This window comes from Acomys minous, assembly GCF_964271855.1.
Source record: "Acomys minous genome assembly, chromosome: 4".
Lineage (NCBI taxonomy): Eukaryota > Metazoa > Chordata > Mammalia > Rodentia > Muridae > Acomys > Acomys minous.
In genome coordinates this window covers 36,875,233-36,897,285 of record NC_140486.1, presented here as the reverse complement: position 1 = coordinate 36,897,285, position 22,053 = coordinate 36,875,233, and the positions used below count along the sequence as shown (strand labels likewise).

At 34.4% G+C, this 22,053-nt stretch overlaps 1 protein-coding gene across 4 annotated transcripts in view; it reads left to right on the top strand.

The window, feature by feature from the left end:
* The window catches only part of DMXL1 (Dmx like 1), a 131,949-nt gene that overhangs the window by 89,159 nt on the left and 20,737 nt on the right, over positions 1–22,053 (top strand). For 3 of the 4 annotated variants that reach the window (XM_084779742.1, XM_084779739.1, XM_084779741.1), the window contains 9 exons: positions 577–734; positions 2,164–2,300; positions 4,214–4,299; positions 5,116–5,317; positions 6,749–6,866; positions 10,214–10,276; positions 16,387–16,473; positions 18,250–18,371; positions 18,925–19,066. In XM_084779742.1, the coding sequence (XP_084635868.1) occupies positions 577–734; positions 2,164–2,300; positions 4,214–4,299; positions 5,116–5,317; positions 6,749–6,866; positions 10,214–10,276; positions 16,387–16,473; positions 18,250–18,371; positions 18,925–19,066 (1,115 nt within the window). The remainder of the gene's footprint in view (positions 1–576; positions 735–2,163; positions 2,301–4,213; positions 4,300–5,115; positions 5,318–6,748; positions 6,867–10,213; positions 10,277–16,386; positions 16,474–18,249; positions 18,372–18,924; positions 19,067–22,053) is intronic. The other variant, XM_084779740.1, reaches the window with a different exon arrangement.

Here is a 22,053-nt window from a genome sequence, read left to right as displayed (position 1 = left end):
ATAAATGTGATTAGCTATGGAAGTCAAAATATTAAAAAATTTTAATAGAGTATTTTAAATATATAATGACACCACTTTATTACTGAAGAGTCTGAAGTATGGCCTTGTTTTTAATTTGTTATGGCACTGTGTCAGATTTTTTTTAAGTGCTTTTTGGGGTAGCTCAGTGGTGGAATCTGTGCTTACATGCTTAAATCCCTAGGTTTTATCCCCAGCAAACCCCTTATCCCTAAAAATCACAAAGTAGGAGGATTTGGGAAATTTATGTCACAATCTTAATAACTAAATTATAGAGGGATTTATCTAATTTTTTGTAGGCAGACACTACATCTGTTATAGACTATAAACAACAGTTAAATGAGCATTCAGATACTTATGGACAAATTATGATAAAAGCACGGGTTGCTATACAGAATAATTTTTTTCCTCCTCCTACTTCCTTTTTCAGCTGCTCTGCACTTTCATAATTATATTTTAATTTCTATATGCTATTTGTAGCTATCATTAGCATTTATGTTACGATGGTGATTTGACTTAGTATTTTAACAATAATTTTCTTCTTCATTTCTTTACTAGTTGAAGGAGAAAAACAAAACAAACATTTTAGTCCATCAAAAGTATCTTGCAGAGAATCCTCCCTGGTAACCTCTTCCTCTGTAAATCAGGAGTCACTGACAGTCAGGGAGAAGTTCATCCCACCTGAACTAAGTATCTGGGACTACTTCATAGCCAAGGTAACAAATTATTGCTACACAGAACACTATTCATGTAGTCTAATGGGAGCAGGTGGGTTTAAAATAAATGATTAGCTCTTGGTTCCTTTAAATATTTTCCTACTCCAGTTTTAAAATTTTTAGCTTGTGTCAAGATATTCAACAATATAAAAAAAGAAGAAACTGAACTATTTAGATCACACATCTAACCAGCTTTTAAGGCAGTATATACTTTATACACATTAGAACTCTCCTTTTCAAAGTAGACTTAAGTAAGATAAAAAGTTTGAGCCTAGCAGTGACGGATCATGCCTTTAATCCTAGCACTTAGGTGGCAGAGGCAGGCAGATCTCTCTGAGTTCCAGGACTGCCTGGTCCTCAGAGTTCCAGGACAGCCAAAGCTACACAGGGAAACTCTATCTTGGGAAATTCAAAAACTAACCAACCAACCAAACAAAATCCAAAAGTATGGTGGTTTTTCTTTTTTTAAAAAAATGTTCTTTCCCTTCATAAAACTTTAATAATTTAAAGTTTAGGTTTCGCTGGAGAGCTGGCTCAGTGGTTAAGAGCACTGCCTGCTCTTCCAAAGGACCTGGGTTCAATTCTAGCACCCACATGGCAGCTCACAACTGTCTGTAATTCCAAGATCTGACACTCCCACACCAATGGACATAAAATTAAGTAAAATATTTTTTTAAAAAAATTAAAAAAAAATAAAGTTTAGGTTTTAGTATTTAAAAAGCTACCTTCATGTTAAATAGTAATATCCATGAGCTTATAAGTTCAACCTTTTAGCAGTACATATTGCGTGTGTGTGTGTGTGTGCGCGCGCACGCGTGCGTATATATGTGTAGGTATATATGCATGTTTATAGGGCCTTGCATGCACATGGGTACAGAGAACAACATCGGGTGTCATTCTTCAGGTATCATCTGCCTTATTTTTGAGATGTCAAAGTAGGCTAGGCCTGCCAGACAGGAAGTTCCTGGGATCTACCTGTCTCGACTTCCCTATGCTAAGATTACTTGCTTATCTTTACCACTAAAAGTGCAAAACTCTTATGATGGCATTGGCTATAATTCTTTTAAAAAAATTTTTTTTTAAATCAAATCCATTTATGCTGACAAAAGCCTCTAATCCCAACCCTTGAGATGTTGAAGCAGGAAGATCACAAGTCAAAGACTAACCTGGGCTGCATAGAGAGATCCTGTCAGAGAGATGGGGGTAGATCTTTTTGTATCTATTAGATATAGATATATATAGTACACTTTTTTGGGACATTCTTAAGTAATTTTTTGTCGACTGATAAAATAGCTAAAATTATGTCAAAGATATAGTTGGGTAAATAATTTATTTTACTTACAGTGAAATATCCACAAATAGGGTGAATTATATGTTTGGATGCATCAAATTAGATATTTGGGTGGTAATGTATATAACTTTCTTTCAGCCTTTTCTACCCCCTTCCCAAAGTAGAGCAGAGTATGATTCTGAGGAGAGTCTAGAAAGTGATGATGATGATGACGATGACGACACTTTACCGTCTGATCTCCATCTCCATGAGCATTCAAATTCAAATTCATTCAGGTGTGGAATAATGTGTTTTAAGCTTCTTTTAAAATATCACTTTAGCTTATATAAATAATCTTTTTAAAAGTAAAATGTGTAATTAATAACTTACTGAATTATTATACACTTATACTGTATTTAGTTGAAATTGCTGAATTCTTCAGCAATAAATTTAATTAACTTTTGATTATCCTTGGTAAGTCATTATAATTTGTAGCACAACACACAAATCCTTCCATATTATGCTTTGTTTTGGGCCCATAATATAAATCTTACGACTTTAACTGGGAACATCATATGCCTGTTTAGTAGACCTCTATTCTATATATCTTTTAAAAAGCTTCTGTGATTTAAAAAAAACAAAAAACAAAAAATTCCTTAACTGTTCACTTATGATCAGCACCATTTTGAATGGTTCACTGGTTTATATATTCATGAGTGATCTTATTCATATGTTGTTTCCAATGGAGCAGCAATATATTTTATCAAGGTATGGTATGTTAATGATGGGTTAATGATGCAGAAATAATTTAAGTTAAACTCTAAAAAAAATGTAAAGTCTTATGTTTCTTATTTGTGCTCAGTTTTCCCTGCCACTTGTGAAGATAGTCATTTATACTAGTTTCTATGTCCTTCTGATCACAGAAATAAGTGCCTCTTATTTAAGTAACTTAAGGTTTTTTTATAACTTAAGTATTTAATAAACTTCAATGTTATTATTTAGAAACTTAAATATTAAATATCTGAGAAGAAACAATAGATACTGGATAGTAACTCTTTATTTGAAAAATTAAGAGAAATGCTTACTAGTGTATTTTTTCCTGTTGAATTAAGTTTCCATTTTGAATATATAAACATATATGTGACTCAAGCCAAATTGTGTAACGCAACAATTAAAAAAGCAACCCATTTAAAAAACTTGTAAGAACTGAAGGTATAACTCAGTTGTAGAGTATTTGTTTTACACGTGCAAAGCCCTGAGTTTAATCTTCACTATTAGAAAAAAAAAAAGAATGATTGGGAGAAGGTGGTCAAAAGACGTGAACAGGTATTTCTCTTAAGAAGAATCTTGAAGGTTTTATACAAAGAGAAGTAATTTAGTCACACACCTATACATAAAAAAATAGTTGTGATTCTGCTTTACAAAGTGCATTAATCAAGTTGATAGATACTGAAAGAGAGAAAAGTGCACAGCTTTTTGGTTTTATTTATTTATTTAGCAGTTTTGTTCCATGGAACGTGTGGAGAATGATAGTGGTGATGGTTCTAAAACACCCTGAGTGTCCTAGTGTTGAGAATGCTAAAATGTTAAACTTTATGTAGTGTGCATTTTGCAAGTTAACAATTACAGCCAGTACTCTAAGATAAAAATATGACCTAATTAAAATTAAAGAGAGGCAAAAATAAATTTTAGTTGAACTATATACAAACGTTAAGTCAAAAGCCTTATGTGTCTCATTTCATCTCAGTTTTCCCTGGTACTTGTGAAGATAGCCATTTTACTGGTTTCTATTCTAACCACAGAAATAAATATTTCTGTATGACTTTCTGTTCTCCTCCATAGAAGGTAACATATATAATGATGCCCTGAAGCTTGCTTTTTAATTAATATTGCATACTGTAGTTTATCAATATTGATACTTCATTTTTATGGTTTTCTTAAATTTCCATCCTTCAGAACTATCATTCTTTAGCCACTACTCTCCTGACAGTTATTTAGGTTATTTTAACTGTTGCTTTAGATAATTCTGACATGAATAGCTAGTTATATGTAAATATTATTTCACTTTTACAGATGTCTATCTTTGGGGTAGTTATTTGTAGAGACATTGTTGTACTAAAGGATGGAATCACGTCTAACGCTCTGGGTAAATCTTTTTTTTTTTTTTTTCCTCTGTGTAACTCTTTAATGGAGACATTTTTATTTTTAGTTGGTCATTGATGCGATTGGCTATGGTCCAGTTGGTGCTCAGCAATTTGAAGACTTTCTATCCCTTTGCAGGTCATGATCTTGCAGGTAATAAACAACTTATATGAATCAATGGCAATTGTAAATAAAGAAGATAAAGAAAAACTTTAATGAGTTCCTAAAGTAAAGGATGCATTTCTTTCAGTTATAAACTATTTTTAAATTTTCCTATCATCAAAGGCCCTGAACGTGATATTATAATATTGAGTCTGCATCTCTACCTGGGACTTAATACAAGATCTATAAACCTTCCAACACAATCATGAGCTCCACAGTAGGAAATGGTTTTACAGGAAATAATGGAGTGTGGTTTTATGCAAGTTGCTTTAGCTGTGAAGTGTTTTTCCATATGCTAAAGTAAATGCCACCAATTTAATGAAAACAATTTTTGTCACTGTGTTAGAATAATAGAGGGAGGAAAAGTTACTCTATTATAATAAATCAGTAGGTAATTTTCAGAAATAAAAATAAAGACTGGTATGAGATGTGGTTCGATAAACACCAACATTTAAAAATTGAAAGTAGGGCTGCTACCCAAGGCTTTGAAGTAGTGCTTCATTTCATGGGAGGGTTATTGAACTTTTTTTTTTTACTTCATTATTTTTGTCTTCTAAACAAAAGGTCAAATGACTTTCATGTCAGTTTTAAAACAATTAATTTGTCTTCTATGAACATTTTGATAATCTTCAAGAAAGTCTTCCTATGAGATAAAATTCCAAAGCAATAATGTTGAAATAGTTATACAGATTTATGACATTTTATCTTTAAAATACTAGATTCTGGTATTCTGCCCACATATCCCTACTAAATTTTATTAATACCCTATTAATACATAACCATGTATCAATTATGTTTTTGTTTTAGAACTACCAGTTAGCTCACCTCTTTGTCACGCAGTTCTAAAAACTCTTCAGTGCTGGGAACAAGTTCTTCTCCGACGACTTGAAATCCTTGGTGGACCACCTCAAAACTATATCTCAAGCCACACTTCTGAAGAGAATGTGTCTGCAGGTCCTGCAATACTCCGTCACAAGGCTTTATTAGAACCTACAAACACTCCTTTCAAGTGGGTTTTACCAAGGATATTGTATTGTTATTATTGGTTTTGTTTTTTGTTTTTTTCTTTTAAAGAAAATTTGCCCATAAATAGGCTTGGAAAAATCAGTGGTCCTTGGGCAGCATTTAGAGAAAAACAATAAGAAATAGTAATGGTCCATACTTACCATCCTGTTCTAGGAGCATATCTGTCATTGGTGTAAGGCTTTTGGTTTTCAAAGATGATCAAGCATTTTTGTTGAAGGTTCCAGTAGTAAGTATTGCATTTTAGGATGCCTTGTTATGACTAGTAAACTCTGGCATTACAGAATGATAACAACCACAGAGTCTATATCACAAAGGAGTCTTAGCTATGGGCCGGTAAACTTGGATGTTTGAAAATCCGAGACAGACTAGCTAGATACAGCTCAAAGAGTGTACTTTTATTGAACTCCTACTCTGCAGCAGAATAATAGATATTCAGCAACTGTTTTTACTATCCATGAAAAGAAAGTGATTGACCTATAGGAAAGTTTATACAATACTTGCTTTGTCTAGAAAGTCTTGCCCTGAATAAATATTTACTTAACTAAAGTGTGTTTAGTTCTTCAGTGTCATCATTTTTGTTCTTGCAGAAGCTTTTGGCCAGTAACAAGGAAGTTGTAGACCTACTGTGTCCACAGAAAGCACATTAAAATCTGTTTCTAGTCATCTTCTAGGAAATACAACTTACTTACTTCCTCCCTCTATTTATTTATTTATTTACTTACTTATTTATTTATTCAAAAATTTCTAGATCCCATATCCCTGGCTCAAGGTTCAGGCAATTATGGCCATTGCCTCTAGCCAAATTCAGCTTTACTCTTGCTTTTGCAATAAAATTTTATTAGCTTATAGCCACAAATACCATGAGCAGATTAAGAGAAGTTATAATGTCAGTAAATGGTTGAAAAGGTATCTCTAGTGCGGAATCTAAAATACTCTAAAACCTAAAACATTTTATGTGTGTCACATCATCACTTAAAAAGTATTAAATTTTAGTCAAACATGGTGGTGGGTGTACTAGGGAGACAGAGACAAAAGCAGATGGGTTTTTGTGAGTTTGAGGTCAGCTTGGTCTACATAGTGAGTTCTAATCCAACCATAGTTTTGAGATTCTATGTCAAAAATTCAAAACAAAAACAAAGACCAGAAAAAAATTTCAGGTTTTGGAGCATTCAAGTAAAGGATGTTCAACTTGTTTGCTTTCCTACTACAATGACAAAGTAATGGGAACCATGCTGTCCACTCATCCTAAAACATTAGTTGTATGATCCTTTATGGAAAAAACCCTTTGGCTGCTTTTCTAGATCAGAGTTTGCTATCCTGGCTAGTTTATTATGATAAACATTGGTATAGTACTAAAAATTGTAAAGTTAATAAGAAATCTCTGAGGTGAATAAATAAATGTACTTACTTGTAGATCCAAAAATCATCTCGCACTCTCTGTAAAGAGACTTTGGCAGTACTTGGTGAAACAGGAAGAAATTCAAGAAACTTTTATCAGAAATATCTTCACAAAAAAACGATGTCTAAATGAGGTTTGTATGTTAAAACTCTTTACCGTTTTATTGCTAAAGTTTATAGTATTCAGTAACCATTAAAATAGTTGAAGTTTGCAGATTTTTTTTGAAAATCTATTTGATATCATAAACAATTAATGTTTAGAAAACTATGTTTAAACGAAAGGGACAGTATTTTCAAACATCACATTAATTAATGTTCTTATACTTTTTTTGTAGATATTGAGTTGGGAGTTTAATTATTGTCTACTGTGTTTTATGTTACAATGACCAGTTAAGAGACATTTCCTGTAACATTGATATAATAGTTAAGAAAAGTCTATCGTGGAAATAGTTGAAACTGGATTTACCTACTAGAAATATTCCAAATGTGAATTACATAAAGATAAAGGAAATTTTGCAAATTCAAACTAGTTTAAAATTAAACTCTAATAGCTTGATTATCATTATCATGTTTAGGTTTTCTTTTCTTGAGTGAAGGGATTACTTCAAAAATATATTTGATAACATGAAGATGTTGCCATCTGGATATAAATGGTCATCTTTTTCCTTTCTTTATTAAAAATATTTTGCAGCTAAAAAGTATCAGGTGAAGCAAAACATTAGATACATTTAGTTAGCCAGTTATTCCTCTGGAGCCGTTAACAGAGTCTATAAGTGCCAGGTAGTCTCTGGGCCATGTTCTGAGTAATTATTCTAAAAATAAACTTTGTACTGGTTTTGAAGTGGGAGGAAAGACAGAAACTATAGCGTTAGAAAAATAAGAATATAGAGGTGTTTTACAGTAAACAAACAAAACAAGATCATCCAATGCTGAATAAAAGGAAGTTTTCATATATATGGCTGTCTTTCAATTTAAGTACCAAATTATGTGAATGTCTTTTTTTAATATTTTGAAATTATAATGTAATTTCATCATGTCACCCTCCTGTGGTAACAAGTTATAATAAACAACTGGATGTTTTGTTATTTAGGTACTATTTGCTGTGACCGTACCACCATATATATATATATACATATATATATATCACCTTTACTAATTTAGAATTTAGAGCTGAATACTTTGATAGTATATTGAAGTCTAGGCAGCCATGAATGCCATTTATTTATTAATGTAACTTTACAATATGGTTGTATGTTTAGACTGTAAGTTATCACTAAAACAGTTCAAGAAAATGGGTATAATTAACACTGAATGTAGTAGACAGGAATATATGACCAATTAAACTACTTGTTGCTTTTTCTGTATTGCGCCTTTAACGTGCATGTGCAGATTTGGTTGTCTGGGTAATTCAGCATAGAGAAATTAGAGTGGTACAACATGCCATATTGTATAAGAATAGCAGTTAATGAGTAAGGCACATTTTATTTTATCATTTAATTTTATGGATGTGAAGTTATGTTTGGTTTAATGTTTTCTAATACATCATTGACATTTTTAAACTTTTAACAAATGCTCTGCATTTTCATTTTGTACTAAACCCACAACTGAGTAGTCATTGATGCATTCTGTGCATAATCAGAGGGAGGAATGTGGAACAGAGTTTTAGTCTCAGCTTGTTTGAAGCTTCATGATCTCTACTGAAAACTACTTTCATTGCAGTTTTAAGTCAAAAGCATGAACATAAGTATTAGCTAACAACTTATATAATATCAGTAACCTAAGGTTGGTTTGTTTGTTTTTTTTAATTTTCTTGTGATGGCTTTTTTGTTTTGTTTCGTTTTTGTTTTTCAAGACAGGGTTTCTCTGTGTAGCCTTGGCTGTCCTGGACGAGCTTTCAGATCAGGCTGGCCTTGAACTCACAGAAATCCGCCTGCCTCTGCCTCCTGAGTGCTGGGATTAAAGGCGTGCGCCACCACCGCCCGGCCTCTTGTGATGTTTTTATAAAAATTGCTTAAACTTAAACATTGGCACAATCACTGAAAGTTATGTGAACTTTGTTTTCATGGTTGTTTTGTAAAGGAAAATGAGTTTATAGTTGACTAAAGGGAAAAGGGGTGGCTAATGTCCTCCCCCTGTCACCTTGGGCTATTTTTTATGTTGTAGGAATCCATGTTACAAAAAGTAACCTGTGAGACAGATTAGCGAGACCTTTTCTGTTGCCTCCATTGTCTACATTTTCTCATTCTCTGCTACAGACACAGATTTTTATTCATGTGTGGGCTCAGGAGAAAATGAGGTCTTAAAATATCCCCCCTTTTTTGAAAGAAAAAATTCTCAGGTTTTATGGGATGTAGGCTCCTGACTCACTTCCCATTGTGGTTCTAGCAGTAAGAATTTGTTATTGCCTTGTAGCTTAATAAAGGACTGTGAGCGAAATGATAAAACATAGGTTGGACAGAGTTAAATAAAGTCTTAATTTTATAATTGATAGAAAATTAAAGTTTTCTAGGACTTGACTAGCCTTTTGGTTACTCATAAAATTGCCTCTTGTATACTACTTTTATTAAAGTGGTCATTAAAGCCATTGTGAATTTAGGCCCTCAGAAGATGGACACACGGCATACTGAGTGTTTTGATGCTGTTGTTGTTTATTCTTTTATGTGACTGAAAATGAAAGCTTACCATTTCTTTACCTGACTTCATTTCTTTATCACATCTTATTATTCTTATGTATCTCAGAGCTCTTCTTTTCTTCTGATGTAGTTTATCAGTCATTTTTTTAAACTAGAATTTCTTCCAAAGTGGTTGTATTTATTTGTAAATTAACTACACATGATTGGGAGTAGACTATCAAAGCCATTCCCAACAAAAGTTGGATTTAACAGTTAGCATCTTTGCTCTTTATCAGTTGTATTTAGTTTTCTGAGAACTGAATAGTCCTGACTCAGCTTTTTCCTTTAGCTAGTACTGATGTCCCCATTGAGTAAGGCTGCATGCCTCCAAGCAAGTGACTGACTATTCCTGCAAAATCTTAGCAGAGAATGTGGAAGGTAGAATTAGAATTTTCTACTAGGGAGATTATCTGGAGGAATTATATGTTATGGAACTAAAACAGTGGTGTTTTAAGACAATAGTTTGGATTTTAGTTGACACGAGAGCTCTGGATTTACACATATAAGGTGCCTTAGATAAAAATCTTTAAATTTCAACATTATAAAATAAATAATTAAAAAGAAAAAGAAAGAAAAAAACAGCAAAATTTATAGAGGTAGATAAGGAATTTTGAGCCTTCAAGATTTTCTACTCTTTAGCGATACATTCACCAACATACATTTCTTTTAAATATATGCAATTTAAGAAGATAGTACTTCCATATTTTTTTATTATTTGATTACAAATATAAGTTTAAAAAATACCTCAGTGTTGTGCGTGTTACATCTCATCTTTACTGTTGACATGTGATTGTTCTTTCTTAATGAAGTCATTAGAGGACAGCAGTGAAACCATCAAATGTTCTATGATGGAGGAGCCAAACATCAATAAGGTACATGATGTCATTCAACTGAAATTAAAAATTGCATTCTTAACCAGGACAAAAACAAATTTGCATTTTAGTTTTCAACTGGGCTCAGTTTCCAGTGGAATGAAGCTTAGCTCTTCAACTTACTGTTTCATCTTGACAACTTAAATGTTGCAATCATAAAAATTGTGTCTCTTTTGCTAATTAAAAGAATGCAGTTTTAAAGCGAGTTGAATGTTTCTTATGTTGGCTACAGATTTTTCTGAATAAATACCTCTGAAGTTTTTAGGAAATATAAATACATCACAAGGTATAAAGTTCAGTAGTATTGTTTTGTGTATTTCCAAGTCTTACCTTTGACAGTCAGACTTATCTTTTGTTACCTCTTACAGCAGTTAATATTATATAGTATTTACTATATCCTGAAGAGTAGCATATAACACTTGCCTTGTGCATACTAAGTATCTATGTTCTTGAAAATTAAAGCAAAGCAGATAAGAATTTGTACATTCATAATAACGCCTAGATTTTTCTCTGACCACAACATTCAGCTATGACTTTTACATTGATTTTAACTCATTCATCCTACTCTATATGACTCAGAAATTTTAAGACAATCTCACAAATATTTCAGGGAGAAAATTTTCTCAAAAAAAATTTTTTTAAGGACACTAAATTCTTATTGTTTCCCAAAGAAATTTGTGAAATAGACTAATTCTTTGAAATTAATTAAAGACTGATTTGATATCAAGTGTATATTTTATCTAAAACTGGTCAAATGTTAGCATACTTTGAATTTTCTAGAGATTTTTATTTTGAGAGAACACAATTCAAACTTTTAGTTAGGTAACGGTCATCTTGTTTAGATAATGATACTAGATAACGTCTGTGGATAATTGGGAATTCTTTTTCATACATTTTTATTTTGATACTTTATATAAAATATTTTTTCTGGACATATTTCTCAAGTCCTGTTTATGCTAACTGAAAATATAGTCATTATTTGGTTACCATCATAGCTATTTCAGCCAATATTTTCAAGCCAGATTCTGCTATTCATTTTAGAAAACATCTTTATGGAAGAAATAAAAATGGGCAAAATATTTGAAAAAGTATTCTGTATCCTAATTGGCAGGAAAATATAACTTAAAGCTATTTTGAGATTCCATCTCACCCCAGTCCTAATGGCCATCATCAAGAATATAAAACCAAGCCGGACATGGTGGTGCATGCCTTTAATCCCAGCACTTGGGAGGCAGAGGCAAGTAGATCTCTGTGGGTTCGAGGCCAGCCTGGTCTGCAAAATGAGTCCAGGACAGCCAGGGCTGTTACACCGAGAAATGCTATCTTGAAAAAAAAGTAATATATATCTATATATATATCCTCTAACCAAATGCTGACAAGGATGTGGGTAGAGAGGAGCCCTACACATGGCTGATGGGAGTATAACTGTTGCATCCGCTATGGAAATCAATATGGAGGTTCCTTGGAAAACGAAAACTAGAATTTCCCTACCCTGGCTACCAGTCACTTCTGGCTACTCGCCAAAGGACTTTTAAGTCAACTTACCACAGGAATACTAGCACATCCATGATTATTGCTGCATAATTCACGAGAGATAGGAAATGTAGCGAACTTAGGTATCTATCAATAGGTAGATCGATAATGTTGTACATATGCCCAGTGATACGTTATTCATCCGTAAAGGAAAATGAAATCATGATACTTACAGGAAAATGGATGGAACTAGAAATCATTATTTTAGGCAAAGTAAGCCAAACTAACACAAATGTCACGTTTCTTTATGTGAACCTACATGCAAGAGTGTCGTGTGTGTGTGTGTGTGTGTGTGTGTGTGTGTGTGTGTGTGTGTGTGTGTCTGGGTGTGTGTGTGTCTGGGTGTGCCCACACACACGAGTATGTGTATGTGATGTAGGTAATGAAACCAGAAGAGGACTATGAGAGGAGAGGCAAACATCTTAAATGAGAAGAGGAAAAACAGTGTTTGGGGTACCCTGACAGACCAGAGAAAGAACTTGACTCAAGTCTGGCTTGGTGAAACTAGAAGTTTATCAGGGTTATTTGCATGAACACGTGTGAGTCAGAAGCAGCTAGCAGCTACGTCTCTGAAAAGTGCAATTCCCATGAGTAATACTCAATAAAACCTGCATCCCTGAAGCAGTCCCCAACCCCAGTTTACAATCCTCACAGACAGCCTTCTTTGGCCTAGGAGTTCTTTACTGCTTTTAAAACCATGAAGAGGGACCTCGTGAACCTTCTTGTAACTTTCTTGAGTGTTTTGAACCTTGTAAATTTCATGAGCTTCTGGAGTCTTCTAAGTTTTGTTAGTTTCTTGAAGTTCTTAAGTCTCCTTTTATCTAGGATGGCATGCTTCAGTGTGAGTAAATAACTAGATAAAAAAGGATAACGGGAGTATGTGTGACATGCAGAGCAAAGAAACCAGCAAAAGATGGGAAGGAGGGGAAAAAGGAGGGTAGTAAGAGAAGGAGATGAATAAAGCAAAGTATAAAAACACACATACGGAAATGTATTAAGGGAACTTCATATGCTGCCTTCAAATAGTTTTTAAAAATTACTTTGTGAAGTTGAATAACTACATATATTTAAAGTATGTAGCTTGTTCAATTTAACCATCACTACCATCAATGTGATGGTTTTACAAACCAACCCTCACATTTTAATTCTTCCCCTTTCCCTCCTTCATCTCTGTCCTTTTCTTCCCTAGTAACTGCCAATGTGCAAATTAATTTTCATTTTCAGGAATCTGGTATAGGTTAAGTCATATGTCATTTTGTTTTTATTTTATTTTATTTTTGCTGTTGTATTTAAGGCAGAATTTCATTCTGAGACCTAGACTGCCCAGAAGCTTACTGTGTAGCCCCTGCTGGCCTCACACTTAGGGCAGTCCAGGTGCCTCAGCCTCTCAGGTGCTGGAATCGCAAGCAATGCCTTCTGCCGCTGCTGTCGCTGCTGCCACTGCTGCCACCATTGCTGCCACCTCCTCCTTCCTCTTAGTTCTTTCTTCTTTCTTCTTCTTCTTAACCTGTGTCTTTTACTTAGTATAATCATTTTTAAATTCTTCCATGTTATGTAGCTTGATAATTCATTACTACTTATTGTTGATACTTACAGTATATGACTATCACAATCTATTTATCTTTTTACCTAATGATTTGATTGCATTTGGAGCAGTTTCAAATAAGGCTCCTGTTAAATTCATGCCTCAGAGTCTATATATTTGGGCTTTATTTCTCTTGTGTAAATGCCTAGGAGTAGATAGCTAAGATATATGGTAGGTATAGATTTTTTTTTAATTCTAGAGATTGAGGCAAACGTCTCACATTTATTAGCTAAGTACTCTATCACTGAACTGCATCCATCGCCTTGGTATATGCTTTAACTTTTTAGGAATTTGTCCAACTGTTTTCCAGGGCGATTACACCATTTTACATATGTATTATCAGTATTTAAGATCTCAGTTACCTTTCATTCTAACATTGGACATAGTTGGCTTTTAAATTTAGCCATCAATGATAGTTTATTGCAAATTTAACTTTTATTAAGTACTTGTTAACATTATACTTTCATGAAATTGCCATTTCCCCATTTTACAGTGCAAACATCGTATGTCTGTTTTAAGAAACGAACTGTCAGTGCCTTTTTAATATCCCTATGATTCTTTCTGTTGACTAGATAACAGAACCTTATGAGTTAGGTATTATCTCTAGCCCATTTGACTGATGTTGCCCTTGTCATAATTGACTTTAAAGTATGCTGAATTCAAATGCTGGTTTCTACCTTCTTCCATTTCAACGTTTCGGTGTCCCTGGCAGTTTCCTAACATTGTCGCTTCACTTAATTTCTTCAACAGAGTTTCTTGTGTTAGCCAGTTAACTTGACAACTTATAACCTGCCCTAACTTTATCTTTCCTTCAGAGTAGAGATATTCAGAACTCATTTCTGTTTTTACTTTTCTTTTTGATTGATTTTACAGTTTAAATATTATCTCTGTGTTGTTACCTTTCAAATCACACTAGCACCAATTTATTAGTGCTTCCCCCAATCTAACCTAATTTTTCCCTCTTTTCTCTCTCTGTAAATAGTTCCTTCGTGTACTCATTTATCGGGCTTGAACACTGGAATCACCCTTTCGTTAGTCATGCTAAGAAGACTGCAACCCATGATCACAATTTATCCCAGTCGAACCACTTACCACTTGCTTTTCTCATCCACTCTTCCTCAGATCTCATTTTAGCCATAATAGCTTCTTACCAGGTTTTCTGATAGCCAGTTTCACATGCTTTATGTTTCAGCTCCTAACAGATTTTCCAAAATCTTTAAATGGCCTCTAAAAATTCATATGACAACTGGGTTTTGATTGTAGTCTTTAAGGCCTTTCCAAAAACAGCCTGCCTGTTTCATACATCTTAAATATGACATGTATAGTCACTCTCACATAAAATATACCTGAAGCTCTTGAGGTACTAAGCCCCATTTCTTTGTTCACCCCTATGAGATTTTATTGTGTGTTTGACATGGTATTCATAACCTTCATGTTTAAAATATCACCTCAGTTGAATCTCAGGCAGGACATCTTGATACGGTGCTGTCAAGGAAAATTGTTTTAGATGAGAGGACAGGGCTGGAGAGATGGCTCAGCCGTTAAAGGCTAGGCTCACAACCAAAAATATAAGAGAGGACAATAATTCATTCCAGTATTTAAAAAACTTCTTTGAAATTCATTTGTGTCTGCTTTCTTTTCATGGTAAAGTTGGAAAAAGCTCTCCACATGAACCAGCAAGTTCCTTGTATTTGTTTCAAGCAGTCCCTCTGTTCTGTAAAAATGTCATGTCTCTTCTAATACCTTCATTTATTTCACCAAGTAGTGGTCTCTTGGTGTACTTTATTGATAAGCCAAAACCACTGAAGCAACCTCTTGGTGTACTTTAGTTACCTGGCAGATAAGTGGATAAATTGAGTTTTCATTTTAAAAAGTACAGATATGGGCCGGAACTAATACTTGCCTTAGAATAGAAGTAGACACTCAACCCAGAATGTTTATCAAACACTGAAATTCTTTTATGTTTGTAAATGAAATTTCAGATAGACTATATTTGACATTTATACAACCAGAGGATTATAAATTTTGTTTGGATTAGAGTATGTAGGGTTGATTATTGCATAAATCACTGCACCTTGCAATTAAACAGTCATTCTGGAGTCTATTTTAAAATATTTTTTTAATCAATGAGCAGGCATTGGTGATATTTTTATCTAAATTTTGTGGAAAATAAATTAGTTGTATGCTAATTTCAGAATAATGATTTCTGCCTTTCATAATGGGATCTGAAACATTCTTAGTAATCTATTTTAGAAGACAGAAGGTAAGGATTATAAGATAAAAAATGAAGCAGGCAGTGTTGCTTTTAATTGCCTAGCTTTCCAACCTACTTATTTTGATTATTGCTGATGTTTTATGTTACTCACCTCTGAATTCAAAAGTGTTATATATACATACATGTAAACTCACTCGATTCTTACTCAAGTACTAAAATAAATTACTCACTTGAGTGAGTTACCATCCCTTCCGGGACTCTAGTTTCTTCTTGTTAAAAGGAGGGTTATTTTAGATCGAAAGTCAATAAACTACTACTGGCTGGTAAGATCACACCTGTTGTTAGTCTAAGAACTAAAAATGGCCTTTGGACTTCGTACTGGGTAGTTCAGAGGGGGAAACAAAATACCAAAAGTATCCAACAGTGAACCTTTGAGGCCCATAAAGCTGAACTAATTACCACCTGACTTTCCCTGTACTACTTATAGGAACTATTAAATGATTACACTACTTGAAAACTTGGAAAATCTTTACTTCAGTAATTAAAATGTCTTGATCTGTTAAAGTTAATTCAGTATGCTTGAGATAAATGGCTCAAGAAACTATATGTTTTGTCAAATTATTTTAAGGGATAATTAACGTATACAATAGTGCCTTTGTTATTGATGTATTTTAAAACTTTCTTTTAATAATTTATAAAAGAACTGAATAATTAATTTGAATATATTCATCTTACTAATAAAACAGTAATTTCAACATTTTATTTTCTTCTATTCAGATAGAGGCAGATTTGGGATACCCTGGAGGTAAAGCAAGAATTATTCATAAGGAATCTGATATTATTACTGCCTTTGCTGTTAATAAAGTAAGTACATAGGTAGTTGTCTTTTCTAAGACTGTTAACTATTCTTTGTTGGAAAACATCTTACCAGTGCACTCAATGACAGTACTCTACTTCCAGATCTACTTCCAACTCCTTAGATTATAATCTCAATAAGACTTTTATAAAACTATTCTATAATTTGCTAATGGGGCTTTGCTATTATATAACTTGGGAAATATAGCTAAAATATTTTATTGCTTGCATGAGCTTATTGATTGTAATTCTATTTGTTAGGACTTAAATTCATGTGTTAGAACTCCTCCCTCTTTGGCTTATTCCTGCAAAAATTGCCAATTTGTGTTTTCTTGCTAGTCTTTAGTCTCTGCTTAACATCCTCCATAGAGGTATTTGTAGGCTTCTGCAGAAATGGTAGTCTTAAGTATAAAGTCCAAGGTGAAGTTTGTCTGAATCATGTCCCACTTGAATTTTCCCAAATTGCTGTATAACAGTTTATGGTGTCTTATTGGTTTGTTTGTTTGTTTGTTTGTTTGTTTTCCTTTTAGTTTAAAAGTGTAAGGTTATGCTTTTTTCATATGTATGCACATATTAATTTTAATTTTACAATTACCCAGCCAGACTATTCTTGGAACTCCTTGCCTCATGTGAGACTCCTGTTTCAGCATCTGAGTAGCTAGAGTACAAGCATGTACTCAGAATCCTTTTACCAGGAGATTGTTCGTTTTCATATCCTACACCTGTCTTCATGATGCTATCTAATTGGTTCTTCAGCCATTCTGTCCTTATAGTTCCTTGTATCCTTCATCTCTCCTCCTTCATAAATATCCGTAAACACAAACTTTTGGACTAGACAGAACTACAGTTAATCCCTTAGGCAGTTCTCAAATTGTAATTCTCATCTCCCGCCCTCCTGCCAATTGTAATTCATTCTCTCCTCCTCCTCCTGCTCTTCCTCCTCCTCCTCTTCTTCCTGCTCTTCCTCCTCCTCCTCTTCTTCCTGCTCTTCCTCCTCCTCCTCTTCTTCCTCTTCTTCTTCTCTCTCCTTTTATATCCTTCCAAAATCTGTAGCTGACAAATTATTTCTTGTTTGACATTTCATGTTTTTTAAATGGCATTATGATTAAATTTTCCCCAAATGTTTTATTAAGAGTTATCTGAGAACTGTGAATCATCTGAGATTTTATCTCATATTCAGGCTAGCGAGTAATTTTTAGTTTATTGGATGCTGTTTGATAACACAAGAATCCAGTTTCTCTAACTAGGAAATGATACTTCATATCCAGCAGCACAAGCAGCCACTACAAGATGAATATTTTCACACTTGTTATAGGGTACCAGTGACTTGTTTTCTGCCAACTCCTGCAGACTGCCAAAGCAGACAGGTAGTAGTTGTACTTGCAGTGGGCTATATTACTGGAGAAGATCACTAAGTTCAGAGACTCCAGATAGGTTCCCCAGTGGCTGTGACAGATGTTAGCTACTGCACTGGACTACTATGCATTTTTTTAGCTGTACAGATATAATCAAAGTCATCTAGGAGAGAAGCGATTTGGAGAAAGGAAGTGAGGTGATACAAGCATTTTCATATCTGCTTGGCTCTCTGTTAGGTATATTAGAATTCCTAGAACATAAACATATCTCTTCAGTTCAAACTTAAGATTATTATCATAAATGAATTATTAAAATGAATTTAAGATATTAATTGGTAAGAATGTTTTTATGCATGTTATTTGAGAATTACTTGAGAAGAAGGAGCTCATATATCTTTTTAATGTAAAGTTAATGTGATTTTTCTTTCAGGCAAATAGAAATTGCATAGCAATTGCCTCCAGCCATGATGTTCAAGAACTGGATGTTTCTGGAATTCTGGCCACACAGATCTATACTTGGGTGGAAGATGATGCAGAAACAGAAACCAAAGGGTATTCTCATGCTTTGTTTTTAATTCAATCATACAATAAAAGTGACCATATCCACTGAACTGTAACTTTGAAAACATTCCTTAAGAGATGGAAGTATCCTTTCGATGTAGCACATAGGCCTCAAAAACAGTACTCTTAATTGTAGGCCGAGAAGACACAGCTAATGAGTAGATAAGGAATAGCAGTAGCTTTTTAAAAGGGAAATTAAGAAAGAATAAAGAAAATGAAAATTTTTCAGATATGAAAGTTATTAGTTAAAGCTGAGGAAAACTAACTTTAAAAGAAAACATAAAAGCCTGGCGTGGTGGCTCACATCTTTAATCCCAGCACTCATTAAGCAGAGGCAGGTGGATCTCTGTGAGTTCAAGGCCAGGCTGGTCTACAAAGTAAGTCCAGGATAGCCAAGGCTACACAGAGAAACCTTGTCTTGAAAAACAAAACAAAACAAAACAAACAAACAAAAAAGAAAACATAAAATGTTTAAACATTCACATATAGAAAAGAAGTGAAGATCTGATGCTATGTTTTCATTATAGTTGATATTACTTTGTAGATCAGAAGACTTCTTGGTTATACATGCTCATGATGATTTAACAGCTGTCCAGGGTTCAACTCCATATACGCACAGCAACCCTGGCATTCCAATCAATATGCCATGGCTTGGAAGTACACAGACGGGCAGAGGAGCATCTGTGGTATGTAAACATAAAAGATACTTAGGTTATGTTTAACTGTCATGTCTTTCCCCCTTTAGGTTAATACAGAAGGGGTGACTTAAATTTTTATTTAATTCCTTAATTTTTAGTTATGTCTTAAATGTTAAAATTGAACATTTTTATAATTATAAATAATGTTTTCATTTCAGAGGATTACAAAAAAAATTTTAATATATTTGGCTCAGCATGGTTGTAGACACCTTCTAATCCCAGCTCTTCAAGAAACAGGCAGACAGAGATATCTATAAGGCCATCCTAGTCTACATAGCAAGTTCTTGGCCAGCCAGAGCTGTGTTCCTTCAGCAGAATAATAGTAGTAAGTTTTCCTCTAGGAACATGATCCATCTAGTCTCAGGATTTTAAATCCAACCAAAAAGTGGTTGGTTACATCTTTAATAATGCACCAATATTTGTAGGCCGGTCACATGGTTCATACCTGGGTGAAGGTGATGATTACTGATCTCTTTCGGTAGCATGCACAGTACCTTGCAGTACAAATGAAGCTTCTAGTTGGGTACCAGTTCAGTTTCTCCATGTTCCGTGACACAAGCAAGTGTTGTCTTTAGCAATAGGAACTTAGTATGAGGTTGTAGAAGGTAATTAATAGACTTGACAGTTGGCTGTGATATTAATGGAGTCTATGAATTATACTTGTCCAACATCTCAAAAAAAAAATGTAACCCATTTCTGCTTCTGGGAAATTTATTTGGTGACATAAATTGTCTAATTGGGGCATTGTCTCCTCCATTAAATGATGGCTCATTGAAATCTTTTTCATTTTTCATGCATGTGTATATTTTAAGAAGCTTCTATGATAGTAGGTTCCCATATGACTTTTCAAAAGCCTTTAGTGTTATTTACCCCTCCTCATATTCCTTCTTTTACCCTTTTTTCCCACCACGCTTGCCACTTAATCCTATTCTAGTTTCCCCTTTGGATCTTTTTTTTTTTAATGGGTACATTTTTTATTTAATTAATTTATTCAGATTACAACTCAATTGTTATCCCATTTGTATCTTCCTGTTCCTCCCTCCCCCTTTTGATCTTTTTTATACTATATTCTATTTACTTTTCCTTGAAAGGTTTCCTTCCCCTTGATGCTTGCTATTACTGCTGTGGTTACTCTAATTGAAGCATATATAACTAAAGCTTCAAAGCTAACCTCCACATATAAACTAAAGCATATAATATTTGTCTTTTGAGATCTGGGTTATCTCACTCAATATGACTGTTTCTAGCTCCATTTCCCTGCAGACTTCATAATATATTTCTGAAACAGCTGAATAATATTTTAATTCCGTAAATATATGACATTTTCAGTATGCATTCATTGGTTCATGGATATCCCATCTGTTTCCAACTTATAGTTATTTTGAATAGAGCAACAGTTACATACAATGGATGAGCAGATAGCTCTGTTGTAGGATATATATGCCCAAGAGTGGTGTAGCTGATGATAATAATGAAATAAATTAAAACAAGCAAACAAAACAGAATAGAGCAAAATGAACAAACAGAAAAGGTAATGATGGCAGTAATAATGAAAAATAATTTTAAAAAGGGCAAAGTGACCAAACAGAAAAAAGAAGCTAAAGAAAAAAACCAAACACATACAGACACCTAAGAGACCCATATTTTCACATACTGAAAACTCTTAAAAACAAAATTGAAAGCCATACTATGTAGAAATAAAATGTAAATGGTTCAAAGAAAGAAATTCCCTGACAAAGTGTTGTGAGACAAAAGAAACAAACACACAAACTTAAAACTCGGGCCTGGAGAGATGGCTCAGTGGTTAAGAGCACCGTCTGCTCTTCTAGACATCCAGAGTTCAGTTCCCAGCAACCGCATGGTGGCTCACAGTGGTCCGTAGTTGGATCTAATGCTCTCTTCTGCCATGCAGATGTACATGCAGATAGAGCACTCATACAAAAAAATAAATGGAGCCAGGTATGGCTGCTCACGCCTTTAATCTCAGCACTTGGGAGGCAGAGGCCGGTGGATACCTGTGAGTTCAAGAACAGCCTGGTCTACAAAGGACAGGACAGACAAAGCTACACAGAAACCCTGTCTTGGAAAAAAAAACTCCAAAAATACTATCGAAGTGGGTGGGTGGGTGCGCATGCCTACCATTAAGTGTAGTTTGTATACCCAGTGAGACTCCATTGGAGAGAATCAAGTTTTCTTTTGCAAATGGTTATCAACCAGAAATAGTTTTGGGGTTGGGGATAGGGGCTTCTGTCTACTTCCCTTGTCAGCACTGGCACTCCATCTAGCTTAGACCTGTTCAGGCTTTATGCAGGCTGCCACAGTCTCTGTGATTTCAGATGTGAGGCAGTCCTGTTGTATCTAGAAAGCCTTCTTTCCTTGCTGTCCTCCATCCTTCCTGGCTCTTAACAATCTTTGCACCTCCTCTTCCACACAGTTCTCTGAGCCGTGAAGGGAAGGATTTAATGGAGACACTCCTTTTAGAACTGAGTGTTCCAAGATCTCTGACTCTCTGCACATTGTCCAGTTGGGGGTTGCTGTGTTTGTTCCCATCTGCTGGAGGAGGAATGTAGTTTTAAATAAAAATCCCAACTGTTCTATTTTACTAAGAAAGACTCAGGAGCGAGATTTTGGGGTCAAAAACCTGCCAGCTCAGAAAGAAAGCACCCAGCTGATCTTCCCACTCAGCTCACATCCTGATGGAAAAAGCCCAAAAGGCTCACTAACTCAGATGACAGCAAAGGAGAAAAAAAAAAAAAAAAAAAAAAAAACCAAGGCTGCTAGCCCAAAAACCAAAGGCCAAGCTGAGAAGCTAAAGAGTTAAATGCTTAGAACCCAAGAGCTCCTTCTACTTCTACAAGCTGTCCTAAATACCCTCAACTCTTTAATCCCTGTCAGCTAGTTTCTTGCTCTGCCTCTTGATTTGGGCTAACTGTATTACAGAAAACTCTTGGATTAAAGCTGTGTGCTAAGCCTGA